Source organism: Gouania willdenowi, chromosome 16 (assembly GCF_900634775.1).
Source record: "Gouania willdenowi chromosome 16, fGouWil2.1, whole genome shotgun sequence".
Classification (NCBI taxonomy): Eukaryota; Metazoa; Chordata; class Actinopteri; order Blenniiformes; family Gobiesocidae; genus Gouania; species Gouania willdenowi.
Window position 1 is genome coordinate 20,388,520 of NC_041059.1, and position 15,186 is coordinate 20,403,705.

Here is a 15,186-nt window from a genome sequence, read left to right on the forward strand (position 1 = left end):
TTATGGGCCTTGATTATAGACACGCCCAGTCTATACTATAAAATCTCCAATAAACAATCTATGCTAAGCTAACTAGCTACTCATTACTCACTATACCTCTCTATTCACTATTCTCTCAATCCAACCTACTCACCACAGATTGTAGAATCCACAGGTGCTAGTTTTTATAAAAGGGGCGGGGCTACTAGTGCTTGTTTGTGATGCAAGATGGTCCTACAACGTCACATGATCTTGTTCTCAGCCAATAGCAAAAATCAACTGTAACAGCCTGGTTTCAACCCATAGAGGGCAGTCACTCTGACATTTTACAACAACATATGACAAATTGAAATACTTTGACAAAAATGTTGAGAGTTGGACCAGGATCAATCAACAGCACTACTTAATACCCAAATACATTAGTATTCAGCAGAAAAATATTGGTTTTGGGGTTTAGTTACTCTTTAATCAGTGAATGTGAGTAACACTTCAATGCAAGTGTGAGTTAAATAAGATCTGTTTTGTGCTTTCTGAGCATGAGGACCGTGTGTAGCGGAGTGCTGGCAATGTATAAAAAAAATATTCAGACTGCTCTAAAATTAGGGTATAAAAATGTCCCCCTGCCTTCAAGCTGAGCCCATCTGACACATTCTCTGTGTACATTCCTCCTGATTAGCATCGGCAAACATCCCTTGTCTCCTTTTCTTTTGCAATTTTTTGTGGTTTTTGGTCGTCCAAAACGCTCTACCCCATCCCAGCCATTCAGATCATACCAAGTGCACTTGATCCTCCCACTCAGAGGAGCTGGTGCTGGGAAGCTGCTCGGACACGGAGTCACACTGTGGCGTGTCAACGTGACAGACCTTTGGGATGCCTCGCTCAGCGGACTCTGCAGTTTTCTCAGAGTTTGCCTTATAAGGTACCGACACGCTGTCAAGCCCAACTAGATCTAAGTGAGTTGGCCTCTCAGCGACAGCACACTCCTTCTCCTCCATGTCAGTCTGTCTCTGGGAGCAGAACGCCACATCTGCCATGACCTCCTCGGGTTTCTTACTGTTTGGAAGGGTGTCAACCCCGCCCTTGTCAAGGTCTTGCAGGCAGCTTTCTTCTTCTGTTTGGAGTGAGCACAGGTTGGAGTCGGTGTCTGAGGAGGTGGGGGTGACCAGTGTGATACCTTGAGGATTCATATCATGGAACCAGGCCATAATGTTGCCCAGGAGGTTAGCATTAGTTGCTAAGGTTGAGGACGAGGAAGGGTCTGTGGTATCGGTGGAAGAAGAAAAAAGGCGTGTTGAGGAGTTGCTGCCAGGAGGCAGCGACCGAGTGGCGCCGTAGGCTCGGTGCTGCAAAGAGATTGAAACGCTGGTGTTTCCAGAGTACTGGCTGCTAATGTTGATGTTGCCGAGTCGTGACAAGTTATCCCCGAGCTCGAGCAGTTCGGAGCTGCTTAGAGAAGCTCTGGGAGGAACCTCAACAACAGAAGAACTTTGCTCGAGTCTAGAAGGCAAGGAGGTGCCGATTGCACCGAGCAAAGCTTCATTGGTGAGAACATCACTGCTGGACCCACTTCCTGCCATCCCTGAGTCCTGCAGTGACAGCTGAATAGCCAGCAGAATGTTGGGGTCGTTATCATCCAAGGAGCCCAGAGCCTGTAGAGGCACATCAATACACCGCATCAGCATCACAAAGCACTCACGCACCATTTTGGTTTTAAACTGTGCCGCAACAAACACGGACAAGAAATACACTTATCAGCAGACGCAGACAGGTTTGACAAAGAAAACACCAGCTGCTGCCACGCTGACAAAACATTAAAGCAAATAAATATTTCATAGCTGGGACGCTGCCGTCTGCGCGTAGTAGATTCACAGTGTAATACTTCTGAGTTGGAAAAGCTAAGACGAGTGAAGTTTCATTGATTTTCTTTTTTTTTGTTAACAAGTCTGTCAAAAATACCAGTGATGAAGTTTTGCTTTAAGAAAGTTCCCAAGTCACTCTGTAATTGCCAGCCTGAATCCTTTTTGTACTGAACCATCCCTGAAAGCTCAGCTTTAATGTGCTAAACAATTGCTACTCAAACCGGAGTAAATAGTTTCTTTAGGGGGGATTTTGCTGCTGCAGATAAAAGTGATAGTGAGTTATTATAGCTAAAGGTTCTCATATGCAGGAATGATTCAAGATCTCCATCTGGATTATTAGTTAACTGGGTAGAACCCTTCTGGAAGTTTTGGTCCTTATTGTCATGATCCAGCAGCTGCTGCAGCTTTAGTGGCTTTACACCACAAGTGTAAAACTCATGGCCCGGGGGCCAAAACCGGCACTTCGGAGCATCCAATTTGGCCCTCAGGAGAGAAAAATGGCAGAAAACATGAATCATTGTGTAAATGAAACTCAACAATATTTGCAGGGGCTCACAGTCTTCTTGGGATTTATATTGCACGATTGCAGTAATTTTTAATAAACTGTTAAAAAAAAAGACCCTCAAAATTCTTACAAAATCTTATAATTTTCATCTAATTATTACACAACATTTTCCTTAATTAAATAGAAATTGGTGAGAAATCTAGGAACTTTAAAGTGAAAACCCTGTTGGTACTGATATCTGTCACTTATTGCTTGAATATGGACGGGTTCTTACATATTTTGTATTTTATGTTTACGTACAAGTACAAACTAGGGAACAATAATGTTGAAAATACTCCAGCATAAAATATGTGGCCCTCTTGAGGTCAACCTGCTCTCAAATTTGGCCACTGAACTAAATTGAACTATAATAAGTTTGACACCCCCGCTACTGTTACTTTTTTATGCTTAAATGGCTCTGTTAGACTGAGGTCTGGTGACAGTCGAGGCCAATGGAAAACAAAAGATTAATTACTGTATCAAGAAGCCAGGTGGAGATTGGAGACAGAGAATTTCATTTATATCTCTGTCAGTCTGTGTGTGTGTTCCTCACATATCTCTGCGAATGAGGCTCAGATTGACCTGAAACTTTCAACATGGCTGCCGCCTAGTTCAAGGGTGTGCATTGTTGGATTTGTTTGGACTGCAATGATACCGTTCATAAAAAAATTAATAAAACTCTCTTAAATGCAGCTTTGCAGGACAGCTCAATGTTGACAGGTAATCATGGTAACTCAGGATAAGTGGAAAACTGCGTAGAATCTACATGAGTGACTGCACAAAGGGCTTTTAAAAATGACTAAAGTGGGTCTAATACCCTAAAAAACACCCCGTAAATATTGACCAGCAGTAGTCCTCAGTGAGCAACATTTGTAACTAAGGTGAGTAGTAATAATAATAAAAATCACGCGTGTGTGTAATTCAGAATGACATTTGCATTAGGATTTGAGTGTTTACAAGGTCAGATTAAAGAGGATGTAACTTATATTCTGAATGACAGCTCCCATGTAAACCATCCATGAAAAAGCTACTTAAATCCCACTTTTTTATAGCAAGATGTTCCTATGGACACCGCCCTTAAATGTCCTTCTAAATGCAGCAATCGGAGGATTCTAGACATGGGCTGTGCTATTGATCTGCTAAAAACTCAGGCTGCACTTTTCTCTCAGCATCTACAAAGAAGAAATAATGTTGAAGTTACCATCAAAGGGCCATGCCTGTGTTCACCTCCAATCTCCAGAGGGTCTTTGGAGAACAAAGAAAAAGACACATTGAGACATTCTAACAGCCTTACAATTCACATCATTACTATTCCCACAATCAAATTGAAAGCAATCACTTGAACTCCACTTATCAGTTCTTAATTTCTTTTTTTTTTTTGATTGAGGAAATGCTGAAAAAAAAAAAAGTTTCAGCAATGTGAGAAAATGCACTGATCACTCAATCATTTTTGGCAGAAGCTAGTGAATGAGTAAGTCCAAAAAGTAGTTTCCTCTATCTTTCTCTCTACTTAGCCAAACAAATTGCACTCCCTCCTTCCCCAAGGCTAAGTGTAGAAAAGCCAGTGGAGAAGGGAAGAAAGTTTGTCAATATTTATGGTTTTAGGGCATCTGTCTTTAAGTCTTGAGGTATCTTTGAGCTCTCCAGCTGCACATTAAATCTTTCTTCCCAGAGCAGAAAATAGAGCGAGAAATTGATATATTACCACTCACTTGTAACCATATGGATAGTTTGGTGCATATGTTGTGCATAGTGGTGTATATCAAAAATGTATTAATGTGATCTCAATACTGGATTCAATCAATTTCTGATTCACTTAGATGCGTCACCCAAAATAAACCCTTAAAATTCACATACCAATCTGATCACGTTTATCTACGGCTGTACCTAAAGTGCTGTCGCTGAAGTCATCTTGGTCTGGAGTGTTGCTACGGAGACTGGACATGTCCCCCCGTCTCCGCTGTCTGTGTCTTCGCCTGTACTGAAACTCAGCATACTCCTTGAAAGTACAACATAAAAAGCCTTTTTTTAAAAGGTTTATAAGACCAAGTAGTGTTAGTATTGTGTTATGTGCTAGAATCAAATGCAAATACAAAAACAAAAATCTGTAAAATGGCAATCAGTTTGTTTTTTAAATAATTATTAACTTTACTTTGTTGCTAGAGGAGCTTCCTATAATATTTAGATTTCTGGTCAGTCAGGACAAGGATAAAGTAATTAGGTTATATAATATTGAGATCCACACATTCTTTTTTAAAAAATAATGTTTTTTTTGTTTGTTAAAGTGCAGAATTAACACCCTGTGTTCTGGGACTTGAATGCTCACTTACTTTAATATATATCAGTTACTTGCTTGATCACCTAACTTGGTTCTATAAGTCACTGGGCTGCAGTTATACAACAGGTCTATCATCCACTGTATGTTTCATGTTCTAAACTAGCTTCCATTGCAGTGATTTGTAGTCATTATGAGAAGCAGGGAGTGAGCCATCTGTAGCTGTGGCTGTGAGATACTGTCATCCTGCTTCACTGATAATGTGGTGTTCCATTTACTGCTTCAGCTGAGATACAGAAACGCTTTATCTGAGGCCATTTTAATGATGTGCAAATGCTTTCAGCATCAGGTAAAAATATTGTGCGTGCTTTAAAATGATACGATCATCATTCTTGGCTAGCGCTACAGATGCAAATCTCAGGTTTTTTATATCTGCCATTCTTGCTTTTCCCCATAGTTCGTAGATATGCAAACTGTTTCATGTAATGTAATAGAACAATAATAATAATAATAATACTAATTTACACTAAATAAATAATAAATGCTACAATATAAAGACTGGAGCAAACAGCTCCATTTACAGAAATGTATTTTAATTATTATATCTCTCACATAAAAAAGACATCAGAAGATTTACTTTGTCTAATAAAGCAGCACATCTCCACAAAGCGAGATATTGTATAAATTAACTAATATTTGAACTTTCACATCCACTTATTTCAGATGAGTAGATTCAGTTAACGTCTGTCGCTCAGTTCGTCGAGTAACATTGCGTGAGCCTCCGTGTCTAAAAAGCACGTTCATACGTGCTGTGATTGCCAAGTTGTGCCAGCTTTGCAAAAGCTCACAATAACAGCTTCAGCCACATCAGAAGTAGCTCTAATCCACATCCGTGTGATGTCCGTAGTAACAATTAAATTGATATTTTAAAAAATGTGGAAAAAAGCATGACAGAAACCTAAATAAAGATCAAAATCCCAAAAAATCAGTTGTGTTCTAATGTAAAAAACTGCACAGAAATCAACAACTTGGCATTACATCCGGCCAAACATGGCTGCTCCCCATGAATTGTATTTTAAGGTATGAATTTGTTCTAAAAAGTACTTCAAATATGTTTAACACAAAATCTTCATTGGTTATACATTAATCACATTATACGTCATCTATTTTTCCACTACTGGTACCTTTTAAAGCCAACATGGCACAAATGGCAGGAGGATAAGTGGTTTTTAACCTTGTTTTCACATGCAGATGGGAGTAATATACTCATTTATTTTCCTAATTGACCTTTTCCACAACAAACATTTTGACTCCCCCCTGTAGAGGAAAGCACAAGGAGATAAATGACGGTTGACTTGCACTCAGATCAGGTCCTGTTTTACTGCATGTCACTTCACTTTCGTGTCTAACTGCCACACTTAAATAAACTAAACATCATAAACTCCAGCTTCGCCGCAGTCACAGATAAAAATTTTGGCTGCAAAAACTCTCTTATCAGAAACAGACATTTATGCTGATAGAAAATCCTCAAAAGCTTACAGTTGAAAGGGTGATAGTTTAACTTTTTCAGCACAGTGAGTTTGAGCTCAATAAAAAATCTTGTATATTCAGATTCTGCCACAATGTATTGATTTGCATAACACTACTGATTGCATACATCAAGCTGTGTTGAAAAGAAAAGAGGTCAATAATCAAGCCATTATGTGGTTGACAGTTTTATGATTGCTAAGTGTTAACTTCTAACACCTGTTACTAATGTGCAATGATGGGGAGCAGCCTACTTCAGTGTTTGCCAGAGAAGTGTGCGTTTAGTCAATTTAAATGGGTGCAGAGGGGACACTGAACCATCTGGCTCACTATAGTGTGTAGAATAACATGGCCATCTTTGGGTCATCATGCTTTTTCACTGCTGCTCCACATCCAGCTTCCAGCACACTACAAAACAAATGATTGTGGTTCACGCTTGGACGTTACAGATAAAGCACTGCGTCTCATAAATGTCATTTTAAGAATATTTAGAATGGATTATGTGACATTAGCAGATTAGTACCTGCATCTAATAAAAAACTGAGATATAAACAATCAGATGTGATAATTATACGAGACTGATTCAATCAGTGATTATCACCTAATACTGAAGTATGCACCACAAGTGTCATTTAAATGATTAATTTAACACAGATGGGATTACACTAAGACTTTTTATGTCTTCAAAGTGTTTAGATTACAACACATCTATATAAAATCTCCCTCTTGATTTGTTGTTTGAAACAGGGGACGGCTCTGGATAAGCATAATGCTTTTTTCCGTCGCCCTTTCCGGCATGTAAAAGGACAAAAAAAAAAAAAAAAAAAAAATGTGATTCTGCTCTGAATGTCAAAATGAATTTCTGTGATTGCAACCGTGTCGGAAATGAACTGAATAAATAAATAAATAAATAAACCGAAGCTCGGGTATTATCTGTAGTGACTAATGGTAATATTTCATAATGTAGAGTCTGGGGACCCTTAGAGGTCCACAAACCACAGGTTGGGAGTCATAAAACATTTTCTTTAAGTTTTAATCCTGAACATTAAAATGAAAAACAAACCACAACAGGGACTTAGATAAGCAATTTGCTTCTCTCGTCTCCTTTTTCGGCATGTACAAAAAAAAATAAATAAATAAATAAAAAAATGTAAATGTGAAAGTAAATGTAACCATGTCGAAAATAAACTGAATAAATAAATAAAATTAAAAAAAAAATCTAAGTGAGTAACCTGTTTTAATTTTGTCGACTAAACACTTTCCTCAGTTTTTGTTGACTACACTTTTTAAGTGACAATAACTAGACGATGATTAATTAAAAAAGATACATGTTAACGGAAACTACATCAAAATATATTTATATTTTCTTTGACTAATGAAAACTAATCTATCATTTCCTCACCTGAGACTACATCCAATCAGAACTCATATGAACATGTGGTCTTACTTAATGATCCCATCAAATCTGTGAATTTACCATCCAATATCTTGTACATGTTAGTCGACAGATTTAGTAAACTAATGTCATGTAGTTCACCATAACTAGATTATAATTCAAATAGTCCTGATGACTGAAAATAAGTTGAATTTCAGTGAAAAGACTCGAAATTTGCTGCCCAAAAGTAACCCAAACGACAAAAGTAAAAGTATTTTTAACCAAAATACACACACACATAAATCACACCTATTTAACCTATTTAGTTCAGGACATTCAATGAATGAATGAATAAATTGTTGCACAAAACCCTGCTCTCATCATTGATGATCACATATAAGGGCTCCTTCACCCCCAAATGTCTGTAAAACCCTGGTGTATGAAGGTGAAGTATTTGGAGGATGTTTGCAGTCAAAGCAATGCTTTAATTGCAGTTACAAAAGCCAAAATGTTTTTCATCAATCTAATTCAAGTTTTGTTACCTCAGGGGATGCAAATCCTAAATATTCCCAGTCCCAAGTTCCACCAGCAAAACTGCAAGTAGAGAAGGTAGCTTGTCAATATGCATGAGGATGGAGTTAAATTAAAACTGGAGCTGCCAGTCAGGGTCTTACCTGCGCCTGGGGGCCTCTGGAGAGTCATTTGGTGCCACTCCTCTGGCAACCGAGGCCAAAAACTCCTGTCTCTTCTGCTGCACCAGGCAAGCGGCACGAATGATCTTGTGTCTTGGAGTCCGCAGGTAAGGCCTGTTAACCTTCTGAGCTAAATCCTCCGTCACCATCTCCAAGTCCGTCTGACAGCAGAGACAAAGCTAGTTGGGATGGTTTTTCAAATATTAAAGTCATTTGATATAACTGTAGCAATGAAATTTAAATTTGAAAAGGTCATATTTGACCAAATCTTAAAAGAAAAACTGACATTTAAAAAAAAAATAAAGATTAAAGATTTGTGTAACCCCTGCCCCTTAATCTTAATCCTGACAGATAAAAGTATGAAATGTAATGTGTATACCTTACGCTGGTTATCAGAAGTGAAATACAGAAAAAAGATAAGTTGATTAATATCAAAAGGCTTATGTGTGGAGAAAAAACTGAGGCAGACTCAAGAGTCACTGCTTTATAGCCAAGACAAGCTGCCGTGCACAATTGTTTTTTTTCCTCAGTAAGAAGGCCTGAAACCTGCATAAGCTCGTAGATCTCCTTCTTTGTGCTTTTTGGCTCCAGAAAGAACCCATAGGGATAAGAGCACTTGAGGATGCGGCGAGTCTTTAGTAACTCAAGGACAGCGTCTTCGATGAATGTTGTGTCAGGAGGTTCCCCTTCTCCTGGAAAAAAAAAAGAAAAACTGACTTTCAAAAGAAACTAACTTTTATCAGCTAAAATTATTATACTTCAAACAAATTCATGAGAGGGCATTAACAACTTTAATGTACAATACAACCCGTAGTTAATGTTTCATGTCATGCATTTATGGCAGACATTCAGCCACATTCGGCCCTCGAAAAAAGATAGGAAAATACTCATAACAAGAGCAAAAAAACATTAAAAATACAAAGAATTACAACATTGCAGAAAAATACAGTAAGAGACAAGAGAAACCACACAAAACTACTACAGTAATACACAAAATTACAGACAATGACAACAAAGCTACACCAAAAAACAAGAAAAACGCAAAAAATGACTGCAAACCCACAGTACTAACAGACAAGCAAAACGACAACAGAAATACACAAAAAATTATTCCAAAAAAAGCAACATGACAGCACACATACACAATGACTCCAAAAAACGTATATTTTACTGGAAAAATACACAAAAGGACTACTGAAACGCACAAAATGTCTTACAACGAGCAAGACAATAACAAACATACACAGAATGAGAGAAAAACACACAAAAACTTTTAGTTCTTTCTGGTATTATTGCTCAGACAGCTCATTATCTGGTTCTTGACGAGGGCGGTCACATTTTCTCTGCTCCCTCTCTCTCACCCATATCTGTCCTTGCTGCTGCTTCGCTTTGTCTGGTCTTGTGAATCTACTAGTAGCCTCTCTATCGAAATCTGGAATAATGGAATTAATCAGTTGGTCTTTCAATGCAATCAACCACATTTTTTCGACAAAAAGAACAGAGTGGTGAGGACGCCTGTCCGAGCGGTACGTTTATGGCTGGTTATGCGCTCGACCCTTATAAAAAGTGGCGAGTTGTGCGTCTGTCGATTCTTTCCATAGAAGACGTTGAAGAGAGCTACATGATTGTATGTATGGTAACAGGCATGCTACTGATTGGAGCTGGCAGCTTTCTGACCTATCGCAAAGTCCATATTACGTCGACAGCTGTTTTGGGAAGGTTGCCAGTCATTTCTGAAAGATGGAGCAGGGCTCTCAACACTCAGACTCATGTGATGAATGATTCCAAAAGCAAGTAGGAGGGTGCTTTGGAACATTTACACTGAACTGATTCAATCTTAGAGAAGTTAAATGCTCAGCTCACTAGTTAGAAGGCCATCTTAATGGATTCACTGCTGAGGGACCGGGACTCAAGGCTATCGAAATGGAGCTAGCCTGAATCAAAAACAAATCGCTTAACATCTTTGGCTCCCAAAGCCAGCCGTCAAGGTTGTCTCATCTACCACCAGGCTGTTGTGCAGAAAGACCCCCCTCCGGACCTTTGTTTCTGATCCAAATCTCAAGGTCGTCACACGTCATCTAACTGTATCAGAAATTAATCGAAGGTCCACCCTCCCTCCCTCCCTGCAAGCTACAGGAGAGGCGGGTGAAGTGCCCACAAGAGTCTGCACGCCTGCGCCCCCCAGCGTCTGGTAATTATTTCTTTTCTCCACCCCAAACCCCCTACCCCAACCTTCCCCTTACCCCAACACCCCCCGCCCACGTGTTCCCTTCTCCCCGACCACATGTGCTATGTCCTCGAAATTTTGTTGTAATTCTGTCTTTTTGGCACTTCTGTGAGAGCCGAAGTTTTTTTCTGCCTTTTTCCCTCTTCTTGCCTCATGTTTTTATACTTCTTTTTTATGATAAGGGGCACTGCCTTAGTGGCGACCCACAGTTCTTTCCGCTCTGGTCCCCCCCATCTTATATAATTGTGATTGTGTAAGTGATTGTCTCTTCATGTTTACTTGGCGGGATGTAACTGAAACTGAATTGCCCCTCGGGGATAAATAAAGTATTCTGAATCTGAATTATTTTTCTAAATGCTGACATGAATGTTGATCATGTGACCCTCTGATCAAACAAACACATTTTTGTGGCCAAGTTTTGGTCGTCTTATTTATAAACCTCTCATCTGTGTATTTACTGTGGCTTTCCAAAGTATTCACAGTTTTGGGCTGCAGAATTGTAAAGTGGAAGGAAATTGATACATGGTGTTTAAAAGTGGGGAAATAAAAAATGTCATTTATTTACAAATGTTCTCCAATGAATGTCTGAGTTCTTCACAGAACAGCTGTATCTACATTGAGGTTATGCTGGGGTTACACAGAGCTCCGACACGTTCCCAACGCCAGGAATCTAGATTCGTGACAGAGTGTCTCACATTTGAAGTTAAGGTATGAAAAATGGAACGAGCCAGTGGCAACTTGCCAGGCTCTGTGAAACTGAATATGTGCGTATTCACATTTGGTTACACATATTAAATAGTAATGTTAACATGGGTTTAACTCATGACAACAATACTACAGCCACCGACATCTACTGAAATGTAAATTGTTGCATTTCAGAGCAAGGCTTGCGAATGCTGAACCCACGACAATTGTCTGCACAGACTGAGGTTTAAAGGACTTCAGACAAAGCTTATGCAAAGCACTAGGCTTCCTTGTTCCTTAGACGTGAAACTGAGTAATAACTAAACCAACTGCTGTCATAAATAATTAAAGCCCCTTTGTTTTTCTCCCTCCTACGTACTTCCACAAAGCTAAATATCAAAGGACTAGACTAAGATATGTCTAAATGTTTAATAAGGATCGAGCAGGCTGCACACTCACTTCCATTCAGGGCTTGACTGAGCTGCTCCATCTTTTCTTTGGCTGTTTTCAACAGGCGTTGCTCCAGCTTGTGTGTGGAAAACAGAGGCCGTTAGCTTTTATAAGTGAGGTAACCTGTCTCAAGAGGCCTGCCCCACCAAAGCAATGGAAGGACTGCCTGAATAGTAGACTCAATAAAATGATAAAAGTCAATGTAGCCACAGGTATTTTAAAGTCATGTTTCAGTGTTACACTTTCGTCCAGGTTCCCAGTGCAAGCATTACGGTTGTAAACCGAGCGGACATACTTTGAAGGTTTACCTGATAGCTGTGCTCATGGTTCTTGAAGCGCGTGTAGTAGTGCATGAAACGGTCCAGTTCCTGAAAGCTCTTGTGATTCATCTCTGCCTGCAGAACAATAATGAGATATTAGTCACTAAATCTGCAGGTCGTTCTCTCGCATACAGAAAAAAGGGAAACCCTCACTTTTCTGCTACAAATATTCGACTGGAATCAATGAAAGAGGTAAGCTATTTTTTTCTTTTAAAACAAGTGGATCAACCTGTGGACAGCTCGAGAACTTTCATTCCAGCTTTTAGTGAGCGCATAGAGACTAAGATACTCGTATTTGGTACACTTGTTAAGATTAGTCTTTTTAAAACTAAAGATAGTAATCAGGGTCCCTACATCTTGAATAAAATTAGAGACAAAACCTTTTAAGACATTGCCATTTGAAATTACATTTAAAACCAACTTCACAGTAAACACAATAGGGGGGGAAAAAAAACACCACATCAATTACATAGGGTTAGGGACAATTTTTCCAGTGTCTAGTGCAGACGTGACTGGCAGCCCCCGAATTAAACACTCAAAAATACACAAAATGACAGTAAAATACACACAAAAAATAATCAAAATCACTCCAAGAATACACAAGATGACTACAAAATCTTCGTTGAACAGGCAAATTGTCTTAAATGTTGTTGAAAGCAACTACAGCACTGTTTTGTAGTTGGTTCCGCTGTGATGATTATGCAATGTTACAGTAAATAATGTATGAATGTTACCATTTATTTTGAAATGTGAGACTAATTACAATCATAAAATCATACTTATTATGAGTTAAAATTTAAGACTTTTGAAACATTGCTTTAAGTCATTTCAATGACAATTAAGGCCTTACTTTTAGATTCCTGAATTTTAAGGATCCGCCGGAACCCTGAGTAATAGTAGTAAAACCATTTGGGTAAAAACACTTTGGATTATACAGTAACTCTGTGTGTCAGGATAAAGTGTGTCCTGTAGTTTATGGAAAATAATTAACTCTTCTCCTGGCTGAGAACAAGAAGCTACAGCTATGTTATGTTTCTCGCAATACAACTGATAATGGTGTTGGTATAAAAATCCAAGATTCGCCTTTGAATTTAATTTTAGTCTAGTGTTTTAAGTGTAATTTTTGTTTTTCTAACTCATCGTTGCTGGTTTAGGGTTCACATTATAGTATGAATTATGGATAACTTTGTTTTTTGTTTTTATTTGTAATTTACAGCATATAAACAACTTATAAATGTAAGAAAGTTAAAAAAATATTAATACAAAAATTTAAAAAAAATTTCAAAAATAATAAAATAAAATAAATAAAAATAAATTTAATAAACTGATCGCAAGCAAAAAAAGACATAACCAGAAATTGGTACAATGTCAAATCCTCAAAGAAAGAGCGCTAGTTTGAGATCATCCAGGACATCTATCTATATGATGGAACAGTTGACTTACCAACTACAGCTTAAAGAACATACCAATGGCCACGGTTACATGTTTTTTAATTTGGAATTATTCCGAATGAAATCATTCAGAATTAAAGTGTTCTGCTTCATGTTTACATGGAAATAGTAATTTCCGAACTGAAGTTTACATGGAAAACCTTTAGTTAATCCCGCTTTAGGTCTGAGGGTTGGGAAGGCTCTGATTGGACAGGAGGCGAACGTGACGCATCATGTCAATCACGTCCATCGGGAGAAACACACAACAAACCTTTTCTTGTTGGCTGTAACTCAGAAGAACACACATGAGAACTATTTTCGCCATTTTGATTGGAGTTTTGAAGCAATAGCTCAACAATAACACACTTTGGTCCACGAAGCAGAAAGGGGATATGAACTGATCACCGGTAAATAAAGCCCAGCAAAACCTCCGAAAACAATAACCAGGAATAAATATTTGCTTCCTGGTAAAGATAGAAGCTCTAACAATCATTACAATGATAAACTTGGTGATATTACAGCCTATGCAGCAGTATGGGGACGCATTTCCTCCATCTCCGGGTGAACAGGCTTCACCCGTCTGATGAAGCCTGTTGCGTTTGCTGATGCTGTGCGTCCATGTGTTCATGTTAATGTCCGCATGTTTATGCCTCCGTCTATACCCTTTTTTCATTATATCCATGTCTTTGAAAGCTCTTATTAAATAGTGTTGGCTCTATTCCGGGCCGCCATGTTGGATTATGTCGTCACCCAGCGCATCGTTGCCGCAAGTTGCACATGCGCAAAATGACTGAAATTAACTTAAAGTGGAATTAAGTGTTGTTAACTGTTTACAAGAAAGAAGAGTTATGTAATTCAGAAATAAAAACGGAATGAAGTTTAATTCGGAATTAAAGTAGCATTAGGAATTAAGTCTTTACAAGGTCAGGTTTAAGAGGAATTGACTTATATTCTGCTTTAAAAAGGAATTAAAACTTCCATATAAACGTGGCCAATGAAAAGAACTGGCAGAAATGGAATGTTTACAAAAAAGCAATGCCAACAACAATTAACTGGATCACTTGAGAATGACTAAGTTAAATGCACCCAGGAAATGGCCCTGAAAATGTTTACCCTTAAATTATTGTTTTAGTTTTCTGTATTTTTATTTTTATTTTTAATGGATCACTTTGTTATTGATGTGTTTTTTCAACACCACCCTATTCACCATAAGAATTGCTTTTGTCAGATTACGTCAGACTTCCAGGGACACAAAGGCTTTCACTGAGCTCTATTTGGCCCATGCACACCACAAACTGCTGTCAAGTCGTATATTAAGAGAAGGAACGGTAGACATTTACCTCCTCTGTCATTTCCTTTGACTGCTCCTCCACCTGTTGGATGACCTCATAGCGAGTGCAGCGATAGTATCCCCCTGTTGATGAGCTGTGTTTTTTCCACTCCTCCAGACAGATCCAGCAGAAATCATACTTGCACTAAAAAGCAGAAGGAATATCTTTAGAGCTGATGTTTTCAAACAGCACGAGGACAAACTGATGAAGCTTGTCTTGTGTAATGAGACACGTAATTAAATACTTCCTCGTATGTTTTGGTTTTTAGCCTCATCATTCCAAAGTAGAGCTCAGCATAAATTTATAATGATCTGGCCCAAATACACTAAAACCAATAGAGGCTTAACTGCTGGAATTAATAATTAAGCATTAGCATTCCTAGATTCCTAGATTTCAGAATGATTAAGAAGAGTATTTCATATTATGGAAAAACTGTTCACTTGTATCATCTGTAAAATTCACTCAATGACAGGTTCAAATATGAAAGGTTTGT

The 15,186-nt window shown here is 38.5% G+C and overlaps 1 protein-coding gene across 3 annotated transcripts in view; it reads right to left on the minus strand.

Moving 5' to 3' along the window:
• Positions 1–321: 321 nt before the first annotated feature.
• The window catches only part of LOC114477992 (ankyrin repeat and IBR domain-containing protein 1-like), a 34,050-nt gene continuing 19,185 nt past the window's right edge, over positions 322–15,186 (minus strand). For all 3 annotated transcript variants that reach the window (XM_028470737.1, XM_028470739.1, XM_028470738.1), the window contains exons 12-20: positions 14,703–14,837; positions 11,921–12,007; positions 11,622–11,688; positions 8,798–8,943; positions 8,234–8,412; positions 8,102–8,153; positions 4,270–4,381; positions 3,584–3,627; positions 322–1,628 (exon numbers count right to left, since the gene is read on the minus strand). In XM_028470737.1, the coding sequence (XP_028326538.1) occupies positions 747–1,628; positions 3,584–3,627; positions 4,270–4,381; positions 8,102–8,153; positions 8,234–8,412; positions 8,798–8,943; positions 11,622–11,688; positions 11,921–12,007; positions 14,703–14,837 (1,704 nt within the window). In that variant the 3' untranslated portion in view covers positions 322–746. The remainder of the gene's footprint in view (positions 1,629–3,583; positions 3,628–4,269; positions 4,382–8,101; positions 8,154–8,233; positions 8,413–8,797; positions 8,944–11,621; positions 11,689–11,920; positions 12,008–14,702; positions 14,838–15,186) is intronic.